Source organism: Saccostrea echinata, unplaced genomic scaffold (assembly GCF_033153115.1).
Source record: "Saccostrea echinata isolate AGI-Se365-2 ecotype Australia unplaced genomic scaffold, CSIRO_AGI_Sech_v1 ptg000020l, whole genome shotgun sequence".
NCBI lineage: Eukaryota > Metazoa > Mollusca > Bivalvia > Ostreida > Ostreidae > Saccostrea > Saccostrea echinata.
The window spans coordinates 6561948-6588848 of NW_026889769.1; the positions used below are offsets into that span (position 1 = coordinate 6561948).

The 26901-nt window shown below is 34.2% G+C and overlaps 1 protein-coding gene across 1 annotated transcript in view; it reads left to right on the plus strand.

Annotated features, from left to right (window-relative positions):
• Positions 1-268: 268 nt before the first annotated feature.
• The window catches only part of LOC133189859 (carcinoembryonic antigen-related cell adhesion molecule 6-like), a 56507-nt gene continuing 29874 nt past the window's right edge, over positions 269-26901 (plus strand). Inside the window, exon 1 of the mRNA XM_061325253.1 lies at positions 269-373. Within this exon, the coding sequence (XP_061181237.1) occupies positions 269-373 (105 nt within the window). The remainder of the gene's footprint in view (positions 374-26901) is intronic.

The following is a 26901-nucleotide window of genomic DNA, read 5'->3' on the forward strand; positions in this document are numbered from 1 at the left end:
GTGCAATATACGTTAATCTGTGAACTGAGTGTATCCGGAGTCACATTGTGGATTCAGAACTGCAAGGTCGACAATCGACATGGTGTTCTCCCTAAAACAACTACAGGAAAGATTCAGGAACAGAGAAGACGACCCTTGTATCTTGCTTTTATTGCCATGACCAAAGCATTCGACCTGGTCAGCAGAAGCCGTCTTTTCATCCTCTTACACAGGATCAGGTTTCCTCCAAAGCTTTTGGGAATGATCATGTCCTAGCTTTCACAACGACATGACTGGCACTGTCCAATATGATGAATCATGCTCAGAGACCTTCCCAATCAAGAAGAGTGACGGGATTCTCTTCGATCTGGCCCGACTCAGAGCAAAAACAAAGGTATGCAGAGTCCTCATCTGGGAAATGCTGTTTGTAGACGAAGCATCCCTATCTGCCCACACCGAGGAAGCACTGCAGCGGCTTATCACCCGCTTTGCCGACCCTTGTTCCTAGTTTGGGTTCACCATAAGCCTTAGAAAGACAAACACCATGGGTCAGAATGCTAGCAACCATTTCCCAAATCACCATCTGTACCCACACACTGGAGGTCGTTGAATTTTAACCCTACCTCAGCTCAACATCTCGAGCAAGCTATCCCTTGATGTTGAAATAAATAGGAAGCAACTCTGCTGGCAAGACTTAAAAACAGAGTTTGGGACAGCACTATGCTGACAAACAATACAAAGATAAATGTGTACAAAGCCCATGTCCTGAGTACCCTCCTCTATGGATGTAAATCCAGGACACTGTACTCCTGTCAAGAGCGCAGGCTATATGCCTTCCATATGCGCTGTCTAAGACGACTCCTTGGTATTACCTGAAAAGACCACATCACCAACCATAATGCTCTCTCTTAAGCGGATATGCCTACCGTGTTTCCCATTCTAATACAGAGAAGGTTGCGTTGGTTAGGCCACGTCTGTCGCATAGATGGTAGACGCATTCAAAAAGATTTTCTCTATTGGGAACTCCCAACAGGGAGCGCTGGCATGGCCCACAGGTTGACCCAATCTCAAATATAAAGACGTCTGCAAATGCTACTTGAAGGCCTGTAAAATGTGCCCAGAAGAGCTATAGCGAATCGTATTAGATTGCAGAACTTGGAACTCTTTAATTACGGTTGGCATCCAACTAATTGAGAAAAAAAGCGAGGAACAGAAAGAGGATAAGAGAACCCGTCCGCGATAATGTACCAAGTCGAGTCCTATCGTGTCCTCCGACAACTGCAGCAAATGTCATAAACCATCGTTTCCAAATCGAACTTTATAGTCACAGGCGGCGCTGCTCCAGTACACCAGACTGACAGTTGGCATAGACACTCCATTGTCTTTCGAGACAGACAGATGCGAACACTTAACAACTAGATGCTGTCATGAGACAGTAATACCCGCACTGAGGTGTTTGCCTCTAAATGCACACTCCTTCATATTGGGGTTACCAAGGAAAAAGTCAAAATAATTCTATAATTTACACAGTACATGTATTCGTCAAATCGAGCATAAAATGCTCAGGTGACCATGAGACCTATGAGCCTCTTATAGGTATTTCCTTTACTTAATTCATTACCAGTCTGAAATAACAGAATTTAATTAATGATGTAAAATAGGTTTTGATAAAAGGAGGGGGGGGGGGTTATAAATTTTTGGCCCACAATTGAATTTTTTATATTTATTTTCTCAATAACAAATAATACCTTTTTTTTTTAGTACAAAACGTTTTTAATGAATTTATCAAAATGTGCAAACTTTTTTTTAGTATTTGATTAGGCAAAAACCTTCTTGAAAAGCCATACCCAATCAATTTTGTCACCCCCCCCCCAACACACAATTTGCCTGTTTTTGGAAATAGGCCTAGATGGCAAAGTTATGCTAAAGCATCGTTTGTTCTTGTACTGTACATGTATGTGAACACCTTTTTGAAAATTTCTTCATCATATTGGGCTTGCGTCACCCTATTAGTAGTAGTACTATAGTTTTACCATTATCATTTTTAGATTGCACGTGGTGCACATCATTACATGTATATCAGTAGGATTTAATTCATTTTGTGTTTTAATTGGATTATATTTCATGAAGTTGACAGTACCCATGACAGTCGGTAAGTACAAGTTTAAGTATAAGTTGGGGTAAAATAAACCGAAATGCAAATGGTTAGGTTAAAGTTTAGAAAGGATCAAAGATCATCGATGCCACAATAGACGAATTTCACATTCTGAAGAGTTATCTCCGTTGTCGACATTACATTCAGTTACATGCACACATCCAAGAATTTTTTCCAGGGGGGGGGGGGGAGGGGGGTCCAAAAAACAAACAAAAAAAAACAAAAAAAAAACCCAAAACAAAAACAAACAAACAAAATAAAAACAATGATGGTGGGGTCCGTTTTTATAAGGGGGAGGGCGTCCAAAGTTATTATTTATTTGCTTCTGTAAATCAGTATATAGTCCTATTTAAATAACTCTGCAAATTTCAGGGGGGGGGGGCAATCTCCCTAGCCGCTCCCTGTCCCTGAAATGACAAATGATCAAGTGACTCTAAAATAGTAGAAAACTTTTCCATTTGACTATACATAATTTTGTTTCTTGTGTTATTATGTTATGTACATTTAATGGTTTAAGGTTATGAACCCCTGGAGGTCATCCCCACTCTCTTAATGAACTGGAAATGTTCACAATATGACTACATCAAATTAAATAAAAGTGCATCAATGATAAGATTGCTTGACATTTCATTCATGAATTTGGGTCAACCCATGTACCCTCCTAGAATTAGGAATGAAAACCATTCAAAGAGATGGACCATTAAACTATTTGAATATATTCACATTTTTTTATGTCAAAACAAAGTATTAGTTTGCATACATGAACAAACAGGGGTCTGGGAAGGGGAAGGGGCGAGGGGAAGGAGTTATCTCTTTACGTCTTAATTGTTGAAAACTCCTAAAATGAATGTTAACCTCAAATCCGACTTGTACGTCTTCATTATTTTTAAGTGGTGGTGTCTCCATATGAGTGAAAAATTCCCGAGAGGGACATTTAACAACAAACAAACAAATGACTTAAAAAACACAATATACATGTACATGTTTATTAGTCAACAGATATAATTCTGGTCATATCTCTAGTTCTCCCTTGAATCAGAAATGATGATATAAATATTTTAAGAATGATTAAGATTTGAAAAGATTGTGCATCTTAAAATTGACTAAGCTCTATGGTTGAATTAGCTATACCAGTTTAGCTTATTTTGCTTCTCAAAGCACATTGTTTAACTATTTTTAATCATACTGTTTTCTGAAGTGTGCAGTTTTTTCAACATGGATACAAGTCATACATTTTCAGCTTCTAAAAACAATGCATGAAAAAAAAACTGCTTTTCAAATACTGTAACTCTTTCCAAGTACATGTTCTTGTGAACATAAGTTTTTAGCTCACTTGAGTTTTTCTGGTTTTCTGATCACATTTTGTCTGTCATCCATCTGTTCGTTTGTAAACTTTTCATATTTTTGTCTTCTTCACAAGAACCACTGGGCCAATTTCAACCAACCTTGCCACAAAGCATCTTTGGGTAAAGGGGATTCAAAAGTGTTCAAATGAAGGGTCACACCCTCTTTTAAGGGGAGATACTCAAGAATTAGTGAAAATTTGGTGGTATCATTTAAACAAGAGGCCCATGGGCCACATCGCTCACCGAGCACATTGGCTAGGCAAAAACACAAATCAGTTCAGTATTGAAAAGATTACCGGGGAGGGGGGGGGGGGCTTGAATTTTATTATGCTTCCAAGTCAATATAACAAATGCTTTGTTGTATTTGAGAAGATTTTTTTTTTAAAATTCCCAGATATTCCTAAAAAATTATGACACAAACTGGATGTTGCTGTGTATTCCTTTGTAAAACTTTGATCCCTCATTGTGGCCCCATCCTACCCCAGAGGTCATCATTTGTACAAACATGAATCTACACTACCTGAGGATGCTTCCATATCATAATGACTAAACATGATTTTCAGTTCCTGATGAGAAGATATTTTCCTATATGTTCCTTTTATGTAAAATTTTCGATCCCCCATTGTGGCCCAACCCTATCTCCGGGGGCATCATTTTAACAAACTTGAATCTACACTACTTGAGGATGCTTCCATATCAAAATGACTAATCATGGCTTTGCAGTTCTTCAGAAAAAGATATTCACCTATATATTTCTATTTAAGACTTTGATCCTCCATTGTGGCCCCGCCCTACCCATGATTTGAACAAACTTGAATGTACACTACCTGAGGATACTTCCACATAAATACAATCAATCAGGGCTTTGTTGTTCCTTAGAAGAAGATTTTTAAAGTTTTTTCCTACATATTTCTATGTAAAACTTTGAACCTCCATTGTGGCCCCACCCTAAACCCCGGGGCCATGATTTGAACAAACTTGAATCTACATTACCTGAGGATGCTTTCATATAAATATGACTCATCATGGCTTTGCTGTTCTTTAGAAGAAGATTTTTAAGGATTTTTCCTATATATTTCTATGTAAAACTTTGATCCTCCTTTGTGGCCCCGCCTACCCCCGGGGGTCATGATTTGAACAAACTTGTATCTACACTACCTGAGGATGCTTCAATATAAATATGACTCATCATGGCTTTGCTGTTCTTGAGAAGAAGATTTTTAAAGGTTTTTCCTATATATTCCTATGTAAAACTTTGATCGCCCATTGTGGCCCCGCCCTACCCCCAGGGGTCATGATTTGAACAAACTTGAATCTACACTACCAGAGGATGCTTCCACATGAGTTTATTCTTTCCTGGCCCTGTGGTTCTTGAGAAGAAGATTTTTAAAAGATGCTATTAATTTTTCACTAATTCTTTATTATCTCCCCTTGAAAGAGGGCGTGGCCCTTCATTTGAACAAACTTGAATCCCCTTCACCCAAGGATACTTTGTGGCAAGTTTGGTTGAAATCGGCCCAGTGGTTCTTGAGAAGAAGTCGAAAATGTTAAAAGTTTACAGACAGACAGACAGACAGACGGACGCCGGACAAAAAGTGATCAGAAAAGCTCACTTGAGCCTTCGGCTCAGGTGAGCTAAAAAGTCTTATCACGAACCACTGACTGGGCCCAAAAAGTTGAAACTTTTTTTACATAGACTTAGTGTAGATTCAAATTTGATCAAATTATGACCCACTGGGGTATGGTGGGGCCACATATGGGGATCCAAAGAATTACATAGAAAAATACAGGGGATTTTTTCCATCATAAATCTTCATCTCAAGAACAGCAAGGGCATTATTGTCCCCCGTTTTCGCAAAAGGGACTTAGGAGACATTAAATCTCATTTGTCAGTCTGTCTGTTTGTCAGTCTGTCCGTCTGTCACAATAAATTTAACCTTGGTCATAACTTTTGAATAATAAGAGTTAGGATTTTCATATTTCACATGTACCTTACCTACAAGAACTTTCTAAATATACTATGATTTTTGAACCCATGACCTTGACTTTGAAGTTTGACCTACTTTTCAAAAATTTTAACATTATTTTAAATTGATCATTTTTAAAAAAAGAGAGAAAAGATACGGCATTCATATTATACATGTATATTACCTGTGACAAGACCTTTCTAAATATATCATGACTTTTGACTCTGTGACATTGACCTTGAAGTTTAACCTACTTTTCAAAAATGTTATAAGGAAATATTTCCTTATAACTTTTGATTGAGAAGAGATAGGACTTTCATATTTGACATGTACATTACCTGTAACAAGATGTTTCCGAGCATGCTATGATTTTTTACCCCATAACCTACCTTGGTGTTTTACCTAATTTTCAAAAATTTTAACTTTGGTGATTACTTTTGAATGACATATGATAGGGCGTGCTATTTGAAACAATATGCCACAAATAATGGCATCCCATCCACTAAGACACGGAAAGCAGCTGGCTAGGGGACCACAATTCTTTGAATTTGCTTGTTAGTCATTTTGATATGGAAACATCCTCCTATAGTGTAGATTCAAGTTTTTATGCCCCGCCATGAATATGGCGGAGGCATATAGTGTTTGTCATGTCCGTCTTCTGTCCTTCCATCCTTCTGTCTATCCTTCCGTCTGTCCTTCTGTCGCGCTTTGCTTTTAGCTCAGTTCAAAGCTCAGTTTCAAAGAAACTATACAAGATATTTTTATCAAACTTCATATGCTGATAGATATTGATAAGAGCTATGCAACTGCATCAACAATTTTTGACCTTGACCTTTCCTTTGACCTTGACTTCACTTCTCTTTGAATTAGTGTTTAGCTTAGTTTTAATGAAATAATTCAAATTACTGTAATCAAACTTCATATGCTGATACAAACTGATGTAAGCTTTTCAACTACATCAACCTTTTGACCTTGACCTTTCCTTTGACCTTGATCTCACTTTTCTTAAATAAGTGTCTAGATCAGTTTTGAATAAACAATTCAAAATATATTTATCAAACTTCATATGCTGATACATACTGCTGAGAGCTATGAATATCATCAACTTTTTGATCTTGACTTTTCCTTTGACCTCACTTTTTTAAATTAGTGTTTATCTACGTTTTAAATAAACCATTTATGATATTTTTATCAAACTTCATATGCTAATAGTAAATACATACTGATGTAAGCTCTTCAACTGCATCAACATTTTGACCTCAACCTTTCCTTTGACCTTGACCTCTCTTTTCTTAAATAAGTGTTAAGCTCAATTCTTAAACTAATCATTCAAGATATTCTTATCAAACCTAATATGCTGATATGTTTTAGTGAGAGCTATTCAACTGCATCAAAAACTTTTCACCTTGCACTTTCCTGTGACCTTGACCTCCCTTCTCTTTAATTTGTATTTTGCTTAGTTTTAAAGAAACAGTTTAAGATATTTTTATGTAAGCATGCACTTATACAGAATTTGGTGAGAATTTATCATCTATATCCAATTTTTTTAGGTTTTATTTTCAATTCTAAAGAAACTGTTCAAGATATTCTCATCAAACTTCATACACTCGTACAAATTTTCATGTTGCATTAGTAATATACATTCGACGGGGCATTCATGTTCTATGGACATATTTCTAGTTTTCAAATCATGACTTCCAAGGGTAGGGTCAGGCAACAATAAGGGATCAAAGTTTTATATAGGAATAAAAGGGAAAAAAAATCTTCAAAATTCTTCTTTTCAAGAACAACAAGAGCATGATTAATATGGAAACATTCTCAAGAAGTGTAGATTCAAGTTTGTACAAATCATGACCCCATGGGTTAGGGAGGGGTCTTTTTTCCTGCCCTTTTTTGCCATCCACATGGAAATGCAAATTTTGAAACCATTTTACACATCCACAGGACAAAACCAATCATCTTCCAAATGATCATGATTTAAGGCTAATGCATAAAATATAAGGGAAGTTCTAGGAACCAGGGTGTTTAAACATGTTAAATATATTTTTTTTAAAAATTGAACCCAATTTGACCCCCAGTGTGAAAATAAAAATTCCGAAACCTTACTGCACATCTACATGACACCACTAACCATCTCCCAAAAGTGTGTAAAATGTAAGAGAAGTTCTGGGAACCAGGGGCTTTTTGCATAAAAAACGTCATTTTTCGACCCCCATTTGACCCCCAGGGTGAAAATGAAAAATCCGAAACCTTACTGCACATCTACATGACACCACCAACCATCTCCCAAGAGATGATTAGGCTACTGTGTAAAATGTAAGAGGAGTTCAGGGAACCAGTGGCTTTTTGCATAAAAACGTCATTTTTTGACCCCCATTTGACCCCTTGGGTGAAAATGAAAATTCCGAAACCTTACTGCACATCTACAGGACACCACCAACCATCTCCCAAAAGATGATTAGGCTACTGTGTAAAATGTAAGAGGAGTTTGAGAAAGAAGAGCGTGACAGACAGACGGACGGACAGACATGAGTAACAACAATATACCCGAACTTTCTTTAGAAAGTGCGGGTATAATTAACACGTACAATTATTTAAATATCAGCAGTATAAAAATCATGATAGACATTCCGAATAGCATGCGCTTTTTTTTACTACTCGCAAAAAAGTGGATAAGCTTTTTTTTTTAATTTTCAAATTGAAATATTCTTACTTATACACGCTGCTTAGGTCGATGGTTGCTTCCTGTCCCACGGACACCACCGGCTGCCTATAGAGGGATGCGAATTGAGATCTTTACTCGGCACTTGTGGTTAATGAGCAGTGAAGGATCTATTTTGTGTCAACATCTATCTATTGCGACACGGGACTTATACCGGTCACCACGTCTCGCATTCAGGATCCATCAAGAATCAATCTTGATTGATTCTTGAATTTTCTTCAAGAAATGAATGATTCTTGAATTTTCTTCAAGAATCAATTCTCTTACTCTGCCACACTAGATTGATATCTTTCAACCACTACGAGCTGCTAAGGTATTCACTATTTGAAAAACTAACTTTAAAGCTCAGTGAACCGTAATTCCTGTGTCATTAAGTCGTCTACCCATTGATCTATATTTCCAATTTTTTTTTTTTTTTTTTTTTTTTTTTTTTTTTTTTTTTTTTTTTTTTTTTACGTATTATGAGTTTGGTACTTTACATTATTAAGGTTTTCTCCTAGACACAATAGAAGTTATCGAAGACATTTCAACATTTCACCTATCTGGTGTGAAAAATCCTTTAAAGCATTTGTTCGAAACCTGATGAATTAAAATATATGAGTATTCTGAAATTAACAAACGTACTCGTATTTCGGAATTTTACTTGTTGTCTTGATCTTGCAGGTTTCGGTTCTATACTAGAGATTTGCCCTTTTTGTTGATTATATGTATGTAGAGTATAAAATGCTTTATCTCTTAGCTTACGAATATATCACATTTAAAAATAAAACATTTCCATATTAACAAAAACGTAACATAAGATATGTGCTTCATTAAAAATGCTTCAGAACAACGAGTAAATGAGTTCAATTTAGTCACACTGGAGAAGACAATGATAGTATGAAATGTATCTATGATATTATATCTTTAGTTTCTAGTATCTGGTCGGTTTCCCTCTCCTACATCTTTTCCCTCTATTTTAATGGAATTGTTCAAGATTTACATTTGCTGTGCTTTTCTACTAAGCCAACTGTGAAATTGATTTGAAGGCCATTTCGTGTATACTCACGCTTAGAAATGTACACGGAGAAACTCGGGCAGCGAGACATTCAAACATCCAGTATATTTCTGGTGCATTTAAACATGTAAAATGTAAATATAAGGAATATGTTTAAGTTGAGTGTGAATTATTGGTGTGTAAATCACACAGACTTGCACGTAGGCATATTTTTCATATGCCTACGTGACAATCCTGTGTGATTTAAAAAAATTGATAAAAAATAAAGTGCATTAAACAGTAGCAGATCATTCATTTTTACAGTACAATTCTGACAACGGACCAATGACAAGGTACTGAATTTTCATAAATTGCCGTTACAAAGGAGATAATTTGAATTATAGCACCATTTTTCAGTTTTACATTGCTTTGATTTTTGTGTAGCCTGTAGGGCAGAGCGACACTTTAGGGATAAATTTATCCGGCGTTTATCTGTCAGTCCATACGACGGTCACACCTATATTGCGAGAACCGTAAGAGGTATTCAGTGGCGGATCCAGGACTTTCATAACGGGGGAGGGGGGGCGCAATAGAAGGCAGGGGGTCTGGGGGCTGCATCGAAGCCCCTAGCGGTTCCAGGGTGGAGGTCCGGGGGCTTTTTTTATTACTTGTCAGATAATTTTGGGAAGTTGCCCCCCCCCCTTTTGGTCAGTTTCGTGACTGGGAGGTACTGATCTCAGCGCGGCGTCAACCGTAAGACAAACTAGTGCTAATTGTAACGGGAACCGTTACAGATGTTCCCCAAACGGCTCCCCAATCCCTTATGATGCCCCATTCCCCAAAAAGCTTCAATAAATTAGACAATACTTTTGTAATATAGATGGACACTTTATTTTTAAGGGTATTTCATTGGAAAACTACTCCGATATAGCCATATGGGTATTAGCCAATCAAATTTCAGCGCATGTACTTGCACATGTTTTCTACATTTTTCACATTAATTTTCTTATAGTGTCTCACAATACAAACATTTATGTTAAATATTAAAGAATTTCATTGAAAAATAAGAGAGATGTAACCCTTTAAGTATTAGCCAATCGGAATTCAGTATACACGCATGCATGGCCTTGCATTCAATTTTGATAGTATCATAATGTAGAAGCTCCATGTGCCTATCCATGTCGTAAATTTCATCCTGTTTTGTTGAAAACCAAGGGAGTTATAGACATTTAAAGTTTCAACCAATCAGATTGCAGCACACCTGCATGCGCGTGTTTTCAAGAAATTTCCTATATAACATGTTGTAGCACCTTATAATATATACTTATTTTCTAAATTTCAAAGTATTTTGTCAAAAAACAAGGAAATTATTGAGATTTTTGTATCAGCCAATCAGAGAAGAGCGCACGTGCATGCGCGTGAGTTCACGCTAATTTGACCATGTTATCTTGTTTAGACTACTAATATATCTTTATATTTTGAGTTTCAAAGCAATTCATCAAGAAATATAAAAGTTACGGCTTCATCAAGTATATCAGTCATTTCACTCATTGCACGCGCGCGCACGTGCATGCATGTGCGCGCAAAATGACCTTTGTTCCGAACACCTACACAACATGCCTATTAACCCTAAAAAGGTTTCATGTCAATCGGATAAGTGGTTCTATGAGAACACTCCCGGACAAAAAAGTACCGGAGAAGAAAGTAGAAAAAAGAATAATAATAATAATAATAACTAGACTCTTGTTGCCATGGCAACAAAAAAGTCTTCCGTTCTTCTAAATCTGTAAGAATTTGCTTTTTTCTGTGTAAAAAACATACATATCATATTTACTGTGAAAGAAAAAAATAACTGGAAAAAAGTCCTTTCAGTACTTAAGGTACTTTGATTTTCATTATCAATCTTGTATAATACATTTGGCACCTACAAGAGATAAACGTATATCATTAGCAATTTAAAAAAAAAATTGTATGCAATCATTTCTAAGACAAACAAACAGACGAACGAACACCGTACTATCATAAACTTCATTGTGTGTATATTTTAACATAATTGTGATGGTGTTATAAAAAAAATATAATGAATTAAGTTAGTATCACACTAAACGTAAAGTCACTGAATTTTGTAAAGTTATAATATCAAGATTTGACAGCATACCTATAAGACAGATTATTCATTTACAGCAATTCTTCAGCAATCGATTGATTGATTGATTGATTATACGTATGTTGTTTAACGTCCCTCTCCAGAATTTTTGAATTTTTCACTCACATGGAGACGCCACCACTCGCCGGTGGAGACTGCAAATTTTTGTCCTATACTTTGGCACTTATCGCAATTGAGCAGTGGGGAATCTTTTTTATGCCAGCACCTTCTGCGACAAGGGACCTCGATTTATAGGATCTCATCCAAAGGACCGGTCTCCACGTCCCACAATCGAAGTTCATAATACCGAGATATTTTATTTTTTATTTTATTCTATTTTTTTTACAAGTTTGTTGCATCAGATTTACTTAAAGATCGTACTTCAAGATCATTTCAAACTCAGGCTACTTAATTGCATTGCATACAGCGTCAAGTGATTTTGATTGACAGGTCAACACACGTGCACTTCGTGTGATACTTTTTAAGCTGAAAAATATACAGGATGTGACCATGACTGACTATGAAATCAGAAAACATTTAATAAAGAATGGGTGTGACCGATATAGAACTAATTTTTGGTCTATGTAAATGGATAGGAGGATCGGGATTAAGAGGGAATCTCTCTCTCCCCCCCCCTCTCTCTCTCTTTCTCTCTCTCAGACGTAAATTGAACATTTCATAATGACAAATCTACCATTATAGAATATGAAATTCTGTATACATGTAAATGGTAATTATATTCACATGTTCCAGATTTAAATCTAAAACGAATATATAATTCAAATGCCTAGCTGCACGAACGTCTCCAAATATTAATCAAGACGGGGGGGGGGGGGGGGGGGAGGGGAGGAGGCTTCAAAGGAATTAGATAGTTTTATGTTTTATGAATTATAAGGAAAAGTACGGACGTCAGTTGCATGTACATAATTAAATATCATTGCATAAAACTGTGTTCATTCAGGTATACTAATCCCACATATCAAGAGACCTGTGCAATTTTTTTTATCATGTTTTTTTTTTCAAAAGAAACATATAGCGTACCATTATTTCACACAGAATCGCGTTTTCACATATTTTTTTTTAACTCTTTGAGTATTTCACAAGAATCCAAGAATCGTCTTTTCACATCTTTTATAATTCCTTGGGTATATAGAGTATAGATCATGTGTCATAAATAATTTAACTTTTTATCAAATATACATGTAATAACCAAATCTAATCTATAGATTGATTTTCTTTCTTTTAAGTGGCAGATATCAATTTATTTATAAAGGCTTTAAAACAGTACTGTATTACAATTTTCTATCGCTCAATTCCTTTTTGAGTGTATGTAATATTTTTTTAATATCGAAAATAAAACTCGGAAATCGGGATAATTTCGCATTCAAATCATAGAGAATAATAAATCGTCTACATTATAGAAAGTTTATAACTATCGTATTCTGAACTTACTATACGAGATAGATAAAATTGCATGCCTGTCCATCACTATAAATGTTTATTCAGTGCTTATAATATATTTACTTGAATTAGGTACCTAGCATATATATTATTTTTTTTTTAGATATATTCATGTGTAAATCAATTAACTGTCAATACAGGCTTACACTACATTGGCAACTTTAAACTATACATGCACTGGAAGCGGTAACCAACGTACTCTTACATTTAGAAGAGTGCATATGGAACGTCTAAATATTTTTGATATGGAGAGTGTATATGTCTCTGACGTCATCGATACTATTTCCGCCTTTATCTCGAAAGTTCTATTCTCACTTACAAGTCAGAGTTATCTTTCTTTGCCCATTGTATACACACTAGGTAAATGGGGAAAATGACGGTACCTAAAATCTAGAAAATGCGCAATCCAATTTTAAAACAAATTATATATTTAGTATTTGTAGAATAACCTCTGTTATACATAATAATATCTTGAAAAAATATTAAAAAACAAAAAAGTTGAAAATTGACCAAACACAAATTCACTTCCGGTTCGGACAGGAAGTACCGGAAACACACGAAAACAACTTCGAAACAAAGAGAATGTCATGATCTAATACTCCTGTAAATTTCACATCTTTACCTCAAACCGTTTTCGAGAAAAATTCCGGACAAAAGTCCATTTAAAAATTGGAAATTCGGCCGTAACTTCGGACCGGAAGTGAATTTTTCAAAAAACGGAATTTTATATAAACTTCATATATCAGCCTACTATCATGTGAAAAATTGTGAAGATCTATCCAACCATCTCTGAGTAATCGCGCTCACAAAATTTGGGAGAAATAATAATAATAATAATAATAACTAGACTCTTGTTGCCATGGCAACAAAAAAGTCTTCCGTTCTTCTAAATCTGTAAGAATTTGCTTTTTTTTCTGTGTAAAAACATACATATCATATTTACTGTGAAAGAAAAAAATAACTGAAAAAAAGTTCTTTCAGTACTTAAGGTACTTTGATTTTCATTATCAATCTTGTATAATGCATTTGGCACCTGTAAGAGATATACGTATATCATAGAGCAAGGATAATTAGCAATCAAAAAAAAAAAATGTTTGCAATCATTTCTTAGACAAACAAACAGACGAACGAACACCGTACTATCATAAACTTCACTGTGTATACGTTCTGGCATAATTGTGATGGTGTTATAAAAAAAATATAATGAATTAAGTTAGTATCACATTAAACGTAAAGTTACTGAGTTTTATAAAGTTATAATATCAAGATTTGACAGCATACCTATAAGAAAGATTATTCAGTTACAGTAATTATTCAGCAATCCATTGATTGATTGATCATATGTTGTTTAACGATTTATACGATCTCATCTAAAGGACCGGTCTCCACGTTCCACAATCGAAGTTCATTATATCGAGATATTTCATTTTTTTATTTTATTTTATTTTTTCACAAGTTTGTTGCATCAGATTTACTTAAAGATCACACTTCAAGATTATTTCCAACTCAGGCTACTTTATTGCATGCAGTGCATACAGCGTCAGGCGATTTTGATTGACAGGTCAACACACGTGCACTTCGTGTGATACTTTTTAAGCAGAAAATTATACAGGATGTGACCATGACTATGAAATCAGAAAACATTTAATAAAGAATGGGTGTGACCGATATAGAACTAATTTTTGGAGTATGTAAATGGATAGGAGGATCGGGATTAAGAGGGAATCTCTCTCTCTCTCTCTCTTCCATTTTCTCTTTCTCTCTCTCTCTCTCTCTCTCTCTCTCTCTCTCTCTCTCAGACGTAGACATAATGACAAATGTACCATTATAGAATATGAAATTCTGTATACATGTAAATGGTAATTATAACCACATGTTCCAGATTTAAATCTAAAACGAATATATAATTCAAATGCCAAGCTGCACGAACGTCTCCAAATATTAATCAAGACGGGGGGGGGGGGGGGGGGGCTTCAAAGGAATTAGATACTAGTAGTGTTATGTTTTATGAATTATAAGGAAAAGTACGGACGTCAGTTGCATGTACATAATTATATATTATTGCATAAAATTGTGCTCATTCAGGTATACTTATCCCACGTGCACATATCCACAGACCTGTGCAATTTTTTTTATCATGTTTTTTTTTTTTTTTTTTTTTTTTTTTTTCCAAAAGAAACATTCAGCGTAGCATTATTTCACACAGAATCGCGTTTTCACATATCTTTTTTTAACTCTTTGAGTATTTCACAAGAATCCAGGAATCGCCGTTTCACATCTTTTATAATTCCTTGGGTATATAGAGTATAGATCATGTGTCATAAATAATTTAACCTTTTATCAAATATACATGTAATAACCAAATCTAATCTATAGATTGATTTTCTTTCTTTTCAGTGGCAGATATCAATTTATTTATAAAGGCTTTAAAACAGAACTGTATTACAATTTTCTATCGCTTAATTCCTTTTTTGAGTGTATGTAATATTTTTTAATATCGAAAGTAAAACTCGGAAATCGGGATAATTTCGCATTCAAATCATAGAGAATAATAAATCGTCTGCATTATAGAAGGCTTATAACTATAGTATTCTGAACTAAATATACGAAATAGATAAAACTGCATGCCTGTCCATCACTATAAATGTATATTCAGTGTTTATAATATATTTACTTGAATTAGCTACCTAGCATATATATTAATTTTTTTTTAGATATTTTCATGTGTAAATCAATTAACTGCCAATACAGACTTACACTACACTGGCAACTTCAAACTTTACATGCACTGGAAGCAGTAACCAACGTACTCTTAAATTTTGAAGAGTGAATATAGAACGTCTAAATATTTTGATATGGAGAGTGTGTATGTCTCTGACGTCATCGATGCTATTTCCGCCTTTATCTCGAAAGTTCTATTCTCACTTACAAGTCAGAGTTATCTTTCTTTGCCCATTGTTTACACACTAGGTAAATAGGGAAAATGACGGTACCGAAAATCTGCAAAATGTGGAATCTGATTTCAAAACAAATTATATATTTAGTATTTGTAGAATAACCTCTGTTATACATAATAATATCTTGAAAAAATATTAAAAAACAAAAAGTTGAAAATTGACCAAACACAAGTTCACTTCCGGTTCGGACAGGAAGTACCGGAAACACACGAAAACAACTTCGAAACAAAGACAATGTCATGATCTTATACCCCTGTAAATTTCACATCTTTGCCTCAAACCGTTTCCGAGAAAAATTCCGGACAAAAGTCCATTTAAAAATTGGAAATTCGGCCGTAACTTCGGACCGGAAGTGAATTTTTCAAAAAACGGAATTTCATATAAACTTCATATATCAGCCTACTATCATGTGAAAAATTGTGAAAATCTATCCAACCATCTCTGAGTAATCGCGCTCACAAAATTTGGGAGGAATAATAATAATAATAATAAAAAGAAACAATACAATCACTATAAGTCTTCCGTTGTGAACGGAAGACTTAATGAGATCTCGTTGCGAGCAACGAATGGGTCTTCCGTCCGATTTTTGATAAGATGAGATAAGAATTTGACTGAGATTTTCGTTCAAATATAATGATATAAATAAATTGTTAAGACGAACAATTTTGCTTTAATAATGTTTTACAAAATATTGATCATCAAAGGAATATAGATTAAAGACTTTCGCCCCTTCTTGGCCCCTAATGTGAGAGGTCAGCCCCTTTTTCTTCATATCTTTTTAAAGCTCTCATGATTTTGAACACTTTTTGTTCAACAACTAGTCAGAAATTCTTTTTTGTTTTCGGGATACATGCAAAAGAAATATTAAAGGCCAGCCCTTCAAGTCCTAAATGGGGACGTCTAGCAAAAATTGAAAGAATGCATATTGTTCAGAATATTATTTTGATCGTCTTTTGTTCAATACTGCTTATAAAAATATTCTTCCTTTTCGAGATAGATTGCGCCATAGATTATGCAATCTGGCCCCCTAAAGACCCCTTACTGCGTAATATATGATATCAACATCATGTTATTTAGATAAAGTGTGTAAAGAAGAACTATTTCGCCTCAGAAATATATTACAAAATATTGATCATTAAAGAGTTATTGATTGTATACTTTCGGCCCCTTTCGGCCCCTTATTTAAGGGGCCAGACCCTTTTCCTTTATATCACCTTAAAGCTCTCATGATTTTTTACACTTTTTGTTCAACAACTAGTCAGAAATGCTTTTTCGTTTCTAAAATATTCGCGGCCCTTCAACTCCTTAATGGGGACGTTCAGCAAAAAATGAAAGGTTGCATCCTGTTTAGAACATTATTTTGGACATCTTTTGTTCAATATTGCTTATAAAAATATTTCCCACTTTTGAGATATAAAGCGTCAAAGATTTAGCACTCTGGCCCCTTATGGCCCCTAGTTATGTAACATATGATGTGAATATCATAATATATAGTCGTAAATAGTTGAGATAAACATTTTTGCTTCAGTAATGCATTACAAAATATTGATCGTTAAAGAGTTATTGATTAAAGATTTTCGGCCCCTCTCAGTCCCTATTGCGAGGGTCCAGCCCCTTTTTCTTCATATCACTTTAAAGCTCTCATGATTTTGAACACTTTTTGTTGAACAACTATTCAGAAATTCTTTTTCGTTTCTGAGATATTTACAAAAGAAGTATTTAGGGGCCGGCCCTTCAACTCCTTAATGGGGACGTTTAGCAAAAAATGAAAGGTTGCATCCTGTTTAGAACATTATTTTGGACATCTTTTGTTCAATATTGCTTATCAAAATATTTCCCACTTTTGAGATATAAAGCGTCAAAGATTTAGCATTCTGGCCCCTTATGGCCCCTAATTATATAACAAATGATGTGAATATCATAATATATAGTTGTAAATCGTTGAGATAAATATTTTTGCTTCAGTAATGCATTACAAAATATTGATTGTTAAAGAGTTATTGATTAAAGACTTTCGGCCCTTTTCAGCCCCTAATGTGATGAGTCAGCCCTTTTTCTTTGATATCATATAAAAGATCTTGTAATTCTACACAACTTCTGTTCAATATGTTTTAACAAAATACTCATAGTTAAAAAGTTATCGTAAGAAATGTCTATTAAATTCACTCATGATTCGCTTGCTAAATTTTGACCCCGACCGAGCTTCCATACTAGGCACTTCCGGAAGATTTGAAAACCCAGGTGATCAATGGCAACATGTCCTTTATCATCGCTGAAAATTTCAGCACTCTAGCTTTAATCGTTTTTGAGTTCCATTGCAGACAAGGGGGTCCTCTGAATTTTGATTAAAGGGCGATAACTTCCGACCGGAAGTGAATTTCAAAAAAATGAGAAAAACGTATAAGGTTCAGACAAAGATACATCTTCCCTGAAATTTTCAAGTAAATCGATCGAGCCAACTCCGAGATATCTTCTGCACAAAAATTGTAAAGAAAAAAAAAGAATAATAATAATAAAAGTGAAAAAGAAACAATAGAATAATAGAAGGGTCTTCCTTTGGAGACGGAAGACCCTAATAAAAAGAAACAATACAATCACTATAAGTCTTCCGTTGTGAACGGAAGACTTAATAAAAAGAAACAATACAATCACTATAAGTCTTCCGTTGTGAACGGAAGACTTAAAAAAAAGAAACAATACAATCACTATAAGTCTTCCGTTGTGAACGGAAGACTTAATAATAATAATAAGAAACAGAGTAAAAACAATATGTTCCCAAACTTCGTTTGGGGAACATAATAACGTAGAAAGTTACTGTTCTATAGCCAAGCGCCCGGCATAAGATGTGATAGTCACGGGTCTTTCGGATGATACCTTAAAAACCGAAGTTCAGTGTCACGACAGGCGTTGGCAAGATAAAGATTCTTCACTGCTCAATGGCCTGAGTGCCGAGTAAAGATCTAAATTTGAAGCCCTTCACCGGTATATGGTGACGGCTCTATATGAATGAAAAATTCTCGAATGGGACGCAAAAACATACAATCAATCAATCAAAAGCTGAAATTAAATACTACGAAAATATATCGGGATCAGTATTCCAAAATTGATCGATGTAGACTGACAATTGCACTAAATTTTTTCATTATTAATTTCAGCTTTGATGGTTGGGGAATCATATTTCTATTTGATTGCCAGATTCTATGGCTGTCTTACTATCCGTATCCACTTTTTAGGCAAATACATCAACTCTTAGATATCTTTATATCAAAGCAGGCGACACAAGGGTTCCTTGGAACCCTCTAGTTATTTCAGGGGCTTACAATGCTTCATATTATTACTTGCACCTTGTGTTGGACAATGTTTTTTATTTTAAAAAAAATACTTATGTTTACGTTTATGTATAAGAAAAAAAATTGTTCATTTCAACGAAAAATTAGCAAATCAAAATATGTTTTAAGCAAGTTGGTATATCGTCAACGCAAACTACTCATATATCCTGTCAATATCAGATGAGATTTGTTCCCCATTGCAATTTGAGAGATTGTAATTAAATAACTCACTTGAAAACTAAGATAAAACTAATTCTAAAGTTATGACACCGGACGAACATCATCTGTGGACATGACACAAACCAATTTTCATGCTTAACTTTAAAGGACTCTGACAATGGTACTGTAGAGGAACATATCATGTTCCTAGCTGTGAACTTTATAAACGACCTCTGTGTTATAACGTACCAATTTAAGTAGAGATGTCGCAAAGTTTCCATAAAATATTTCAAGATTTGGAAGCAATTAATTTGATTTGTACAAGTGTATTTGTATGTGTAATTCATTCAAAATCTATAAATGATTTTTTAAAAATAAAATATTATGTTGTCATAATTTTGTAATACTATAAAATATCGATAACAGCTTAGATAGTTATAAACCTTTATCATATGTCTAGAACTGTAAATTTCATAAATTTATACAGCAATTATTTTTTTAATGATTATTAGAACTGAAAAAAATAGGTGTCGAAAGAATTCAATTTGAGAACATACACGCAGGGACGTCTGTGTAAGCATATAGGTCCTTGTACTTTCAGAACTTCATTTTCAGTGATACATTAATCTCAAACTATAACGTATTTCATAATAACATACCAAAAAAATCGACAGCGCAGCCAAACTACTGGTATCGTTTACAGTACTTATCTTCCTGACAGAATAAATATTTTCTTTAAAAAAAAAAATAAACAACTTGTATTTGTTTTTGAAAATACTTTTCGGGGTGGGGTGATGTTACGTAGATTTCATTTAGAGAGAGACCCCACACACATGTCCTCGTGCATGTACAATACTTGTAATGTAATTTAATTTTCTCCGTTTTTTATAAAGATCAATTACAGTCACTCTTTCTTTTAGATTTTTAAATCTGTTTTTTTTTAAATTATTTTCAACGTCAGACACAATCTATAGTACAATCTATAGTACATGTAACACAAAATCCATACATGGTTCTTCACCTGTCAATCAAAATCAATCAAAATTGTAAACTTAGTGTGGTGTCGCAAGAGCATTTTCAATGTGAAATGAAATATTCTGCTGGTAAATTCTATTTTTACGCCATTTTAAACAAATTACCCCCCCCCCCCCCGTCAAACCTCGTTATCTCGAACTTGAAAGGACCGAGAAAAACTTCGAGATATTCGATGATTCAAGATATCGAGGGTAAAATACTTAAAATAATAAGTTGTTGGTACTTCCAAATCACTTCGACATATCCGAGATATCAGTGTGCGAGAGACTGAAGTTTAACTGGGTGTATTTGAATACACAAATGGTTGGAAAGCTGGCAAATTTAATAGATACCGGTACGACATATAAAATAATGTATGTCTTTGTAATAAAAATCTGTAAGGAATGAAATTACCACAATGAAAAACATACCCGTTGCAACGGTTTCAAAAGTGTGGGGGGGGGGGGGACTTCCCAAAAAATATCTGACAAGAAAAAACCCTAAACTGACCAAAAGGGAAGGGGGCAACTTCCCAAAATTATCTGAAAGTTAAAAAAAAGCTAATTTACTGTCTAAATCCTGAAATTTGCCAGTGCTCGACCTTACAACATCAAAAATTGGGGGGTGGGGGGTGGGGGAGCAACCAGCATCTAAAGGAAAATTTACAATAGCAAAATACTATACTCAGAAAAAAAGTGGCGTTCTACGGGCCTGAAAAATATAAAAGTGAAAGTGAAGATTTACTAGGTAATAGAAAGTGAAAGTAATAGATCTTGACAAATGACAGACTAGACCATTTCTTCCTAGTCAAACACATGGATGAAGGTTGGAAAAGGTTGAAAACACAGGAAGTTCAAGTCCCCACCCCTCGAATAATTTTGCCAAAAATATGCTTTACAGTAAAATACAAAAGCTGTAATTTATGATCCTGTTGCCTCAATACTATCTTATGCCTACCATATACGTTGAAAAATTTACTATTTCAAAAATTAAATTTTCATATTATCCCGATGTGTGTTGTTTTACGTTCCGTTCGAGAATTTTTCACTCATAATAAAGACGTAACCATATACCGACGAAAGGCTTCAAATTTAGACCTTTACTCGGCACTCAGGGCCATTGAGCAGTGACGGTTCTTTATCGTGCCAACGCCTACCGTGACACGGGGCCTCGGTTTTTAAAGTTTCATTCGAAAGACCCGCAACTTTCACTTCAAAGGGCCGAGTGCTTGGTGAAGGAACAGTTGCTACCCATTTTTTAACGACTTAGGTCAGTCGCGGCCATGATTCGAACACACGACTTTCTGATAACGCATCGAGCGCTCTACCGACTGAGCTACCGTGACGGTTTAATCAATATGGTAAAGTAAACAGAGAAACTAATTACATATTACTTTAATTCATCGTAATGTAGAAAACTCCTCCGCGAGCTTCAAACTAGAAACCCAAAGATATCGACATTTTCAAATACCATACAATCACTTTGATGAACTCGTAAGGTCATTTGGACATTTTCAAAGTCACTGGCAGAGAAAGTTTAAAAATCGTTTATAGACTATTTCTTTCTAGTGGCAAAACATTGAAAATTTACACTTCACTAAAAGATTGCGTCTGACCCGAGAAAGGTCGTGAACTTCACCCAATGTTATTTTGTCAAGTTCAAGCTCGCTTAATAGAAAATGCATTTCCTGTCCTGGCCATATCGTATAATAGAAAAATATTTGGGTTTCATACTTGAAACAAATAGTTCATGTTATTTGAGGCTGCGTTTGGACCTTGAACCAAGTTCATTTGGGCAAGTTCGAGGTTCTTTTTTATAATTCAGCTCCGACGGAAGACCTCTTGTTCCTTTGCAACAGCTTTGCTCTTGTTTAATAACTATTTATGTTAAATATCTTCTTTAAACAATTTACATATACATGTACATGTAATAAGATTTTTTTTAAAAACTCGAGACTTTATACTTTTCATCTGGGCATACTTTAAGTGTGTTATTATGAAATAAAATTACCCTGTCATTGATTAACTAGTGGTTTAGTTTAAGAAGTAAAGAGGTTGTTTAGTTTTGAAACATGTAATCAATTCTTTCAGGACTTTTGTGGCCATTTAAGTAAAATAAGGTGATCCCCTATAAATACTCACTCTTACATATGCTCTTTTAATATGTTGAAAGTTTCTAGGAAGCAAAGTGTCGTCGGAAAGTTTAAAAGCTAATGAGGAATAGTACATGACATAAAAGCAAATTTTTAATTGGCGAAATCTGTTTAACACAACGCATTAGTCACTAAAGTGTCATTAACGCTTCAAACGTATTCTACTTATAGGATCACTTGTTTTGTAATGTGTTTTTCCCAGTACAATTTTACCCCAAGAGTATTCCTATTAGACGAGTACTTGGTTCTTAGGAAGCACTTTATATTTAGTCTCTATTGGGCATATAAACAAAAATTTAAAATCCTTAACTCTAACGAAAAGTAGAAATTAAGCATTCATTTTCAAGTTAGCAATCTTCATTATAGTGATGTTGAAATTAAACTTCCTTTTTATTCTTAAAAGGGATATGTTAACAAACGGAAACACATGTCGCATGTAAAACACCCACTTAGGTTTACTAAGATCAAAACTAAATTGTTGAGGGATTATATTAAAAAAAAATCAACAAAAACTATCAGAGAAGCAATGAATCATCCAAGGTCACCGAGTTTTATATATATATATATATATATATATATATATATATATATATATATATATATATATATATATATATATATATATATATATATATATATATATATATAAACTTGGTATTACTGAATGCCCAAAAAGATAAGGTTATAGAAATTTGCCTTCAATGAACAGGATCTTTTTCTGTTTAAAGCATATTAACAAAATGATATGGTGAATATGTTTCCATATGTATTAACATACGACAAGTATATTGTGGCATCCAGTAGACAAAAAAGGAAATGCTTCAGAAAATTAATTTTACAAAATAAATATCATATGATATATCAGCTCATCAAGAGATTCACATTCATAATTTTGGAAGGTGAAGAAATAAAAATAAAAAAGGCAGAAGTTACGAAACCAAACAAGATACTTAATATAAATTTCAAACTTATTCTTTGGTATGAAGTGAATTAGCCGATTTATATAATTGTAATATATGTTAAGCATTCGGAAAAAAAGAAATCAGTCATATGCACTGATAATACATGTATACCCACATACATAAATTGTACTGCATAATATTTTGTGTGTGAGAGAGAGTGTGGAATTAATTACGATAAAAGATTTTTAAACGGAAGAAAAAATGCAAAAAGTTAATTATAGACACAGTAGCGAGCAAGTAATGTCAAACTGCAGATCAAATCAATGCTGGTTATAGAATATTCAGACAGTTCAGTAAACGTTTTAGTACTGTCAATGCAGGTCAAGAGGAAAAATGGTTGGTACCTGAGTCCATGACCGGTGCCATCTGGTATTTTGCATATGTAAGACATGCTAACAGACTTGGTCAAAAATGCAGCACATGTCCTGGAAGTTGATGGATGTTTGTTTTTATAAAATCTAAATGAATTTTCAATTCATTTTCTTATTAAAATGCATTTCTCGAATAGTTGTGTCTTACTGGGGCTTCTTATAATAGCTTAATTCTGAATATCATTTGGGAATACCAGTAATTATTTGAAAATACTTTTAAAACAAGTAAATTCAAATTAAGAATCGTGGTCCCCAGCTTTCGGTGTCTTAGTGGTTGGTATGCAATTGTTTATAGCATACTGTCTTGAATATGTGTCCTGTCTTGTCTCTCCATCATATAAAAAGATATAAATTATTGAATGAATAAAAATTACGGCAAAAATTAAGGCTTCTCAAAACTGTATCAAACTTCAAGAACAAGGACAAGGTTAAATATCATACTACAATCCGAAAGGTCTTGTCACAAGTAATGTACATGTGAAAAAATATAATAGACCCGTCTCTTCTGGGGCAAAAGTTATAGTCAAAGTTAAAATTTTTGACAAGTAAGTCAAACTTTTAGGTCAAAGTCACGAAGTCAAAAATGATGTTCTTTCTGAAAGGCGTCATAGGTAAGTTCAGGTACATGTAAATTATGAAAGCCTTATTTTCTCTCATTCAAAAGTTAGTATCAATGTAAAAAAAAAAAAAACTTTGAAAAAGACTGTGAAATTTTAAACTTTTTAAAAGTTTCTCGAGATCCAAAAAACCTTATTAGAAGAAGTTCATTTGGAAAGGTCTTGAAATAGGTAATGCACATGTCAAAAATAATAGATCGTCTCTCATTCAAAAGTTATCAGGAACATTAAAATTTTTGAAAATTACGTTTTCAAGGTCAATGTCACGTGGTCAAAAACCATAGAACATTTGGAAAGGTCTTGTCACAGGTAATGCACAGTCAACGCCTTACATTGTATCTTCTCTCATTCAAAAGTTTTCATTAATGTTAATTTTTTTTTTTTTGCAAATATGGTGAAACTTCAAGGTCAAGCATATATATGAGGTTAAAAATAATAGTACATTTGGAAACGTATTGTCACAAATAATGGTTATGTAAAATATGAATGCCCTATCTTCTGGCATTCAGAAGAGAAAAGCGATGATATTTATTTTTTAGTAGTAAACTTCAAGGTCACGGGGACAAAAATATGGAATGTTCGGAAACTTCTTGTCACAGGTAATGCAAATGTCAAATATGAATTCCCTGGCTTTTTTTATTCAAAAGTTATCACCAGTGCTAAAGTTTTTTGAAAATTGGGTAAAACTTCAAGGTTAAGGTCACGGGGTAAAAAATCAGCATATTCAAAAAAATCTTGTCAGAAGTAATGCACATGTCAAATATGAACGCCCTATCTTCTCTCATTCAAAAGTCATAAGCAATGTTATAATTTCTGAAAAGTACCTCAAACTTCAAGGTCATGGGATAAAAAATCATAGCAAATTTGGAAAGGTCTTTTCACAGATAATGTACATGTGAAATATAAAAGCTCTTTCTTTTCTCATTCAAAAGTTATGACCAAGGTTAAAGATAAACGCACAGACTGACAGATGAATAAGATTTAATGCTCTCTTGCTTTCGCAAAAGCGGGGAACAAAACAGAATGACATAAAGTTATAGCCATATTTAGCCATACATAAACAAATATTAATGTATTTTACAATCAAAACAGTGTCTATTTTGACCACTGAAGTTCAGTGTACCTCATCTTTAGAGAAAACATACAGTCATGCTAAAAATAATATGTCCAAGGATATAACACTTATGATCGGAGATCAGTTTGTCAAACCTTTGTAGCAAAATGTTTTCGTTTCAGATGTAAGCATCATTCGGACATTTCATATAAGAGGCTTCTAACAATATCGTCTTTTCTTTGTAAGGCTCATTTTATAACTGTAGTTTAGAAAAACTTGCTTTTAATGCTACGTCTGTAAATGAATTATATGGAGATCACGAACAGTTTTCAAGCTCGAAAGTCCAATAAACAATACAAATTTTGGAGCAGAGCAAACACGGACCTCTAATCCAACTTATACTTACAGTTCACTTTGTAAGGATGAATTCTTCAAAATCAAATTTCAGTGTTTGATACTTCTGATATTATTCAACCAAGGTGAGTTCGATCTACCCTTTTCTATTGATATTTTCGTATGACGTATTTCCCACCGAGTTATTCCCCTTGGCCGCCATCTTGGAGGTTAAACCGGTGTATTTTCTTTGAGCAACCAATTTTAAACATGTATGACAGATATATATAAAGGAAAAAATCTGTACAAAATTAAAATTCTAAATAAAAGTGAGCTTTAAAAACGTATATTCGTTAGAAAAATAGTGTTATCCTCTGCTGAATGTCCAGCATCATAATTTTAAATTCGTTTAACAATGAAGGAATCTAGGCATGTAAACCAATATCGCAGCCAACGGGAAATAACTCTTGCTAAAATCGCGTCTATCGAAAATTATCTATACTATATACTAGATTCCTAAACTTCATAAAAATCCTGACACTGTCAGAATGGATTAAAAGTAGAAGAAGTAGAAGATGGGTGTTGAAATTTCGCATTAAGCGATTGAGGGGCAATGTGAGAACCATCCCTCCTTCTGTTTTCCACAATGCAGAAATGAAACAAGAATTAGATAGATTACACGATCAGTATATGTACTATGGACTGGTCCCCGCTGACAAAGCAGTTAACGACATTGTCTTTGTTATAAGGCTCATTATTTGAATTGTATTTTAGAGGAACTAGGACTTAATTCTGCAGTGGTAATCCAACTTATACCCATTCTTCCTTTCTAAGAGGAAATTCTTCAAAACCATATGTCAGTTTTAAATATTTTTAATATTCACAACAATCAAAATTAATTTGAATTTCCATACCTATATATACTGGATTCCAAAACTCCATGAAAATCCTTACAAACAAAGATACATAGAGGGTTCCAGTAAATCTTCTACCAAACCTCTTTCTTTACTCCTCACTGGAATATTTACAGAGTGAAGGAGAAACTTCAGGAGTATTGTACATTATATTCCAGAATTGCTGTAAATCAGATGTGGAAGCTTAAAAACTCTAAGGAACTTTTAGAAAATTTGAAATCACAAAATTTTACAAAAATCAATGACATCAAAACGTACGACTCTTCAACACTTTATGCAGCCTTTCC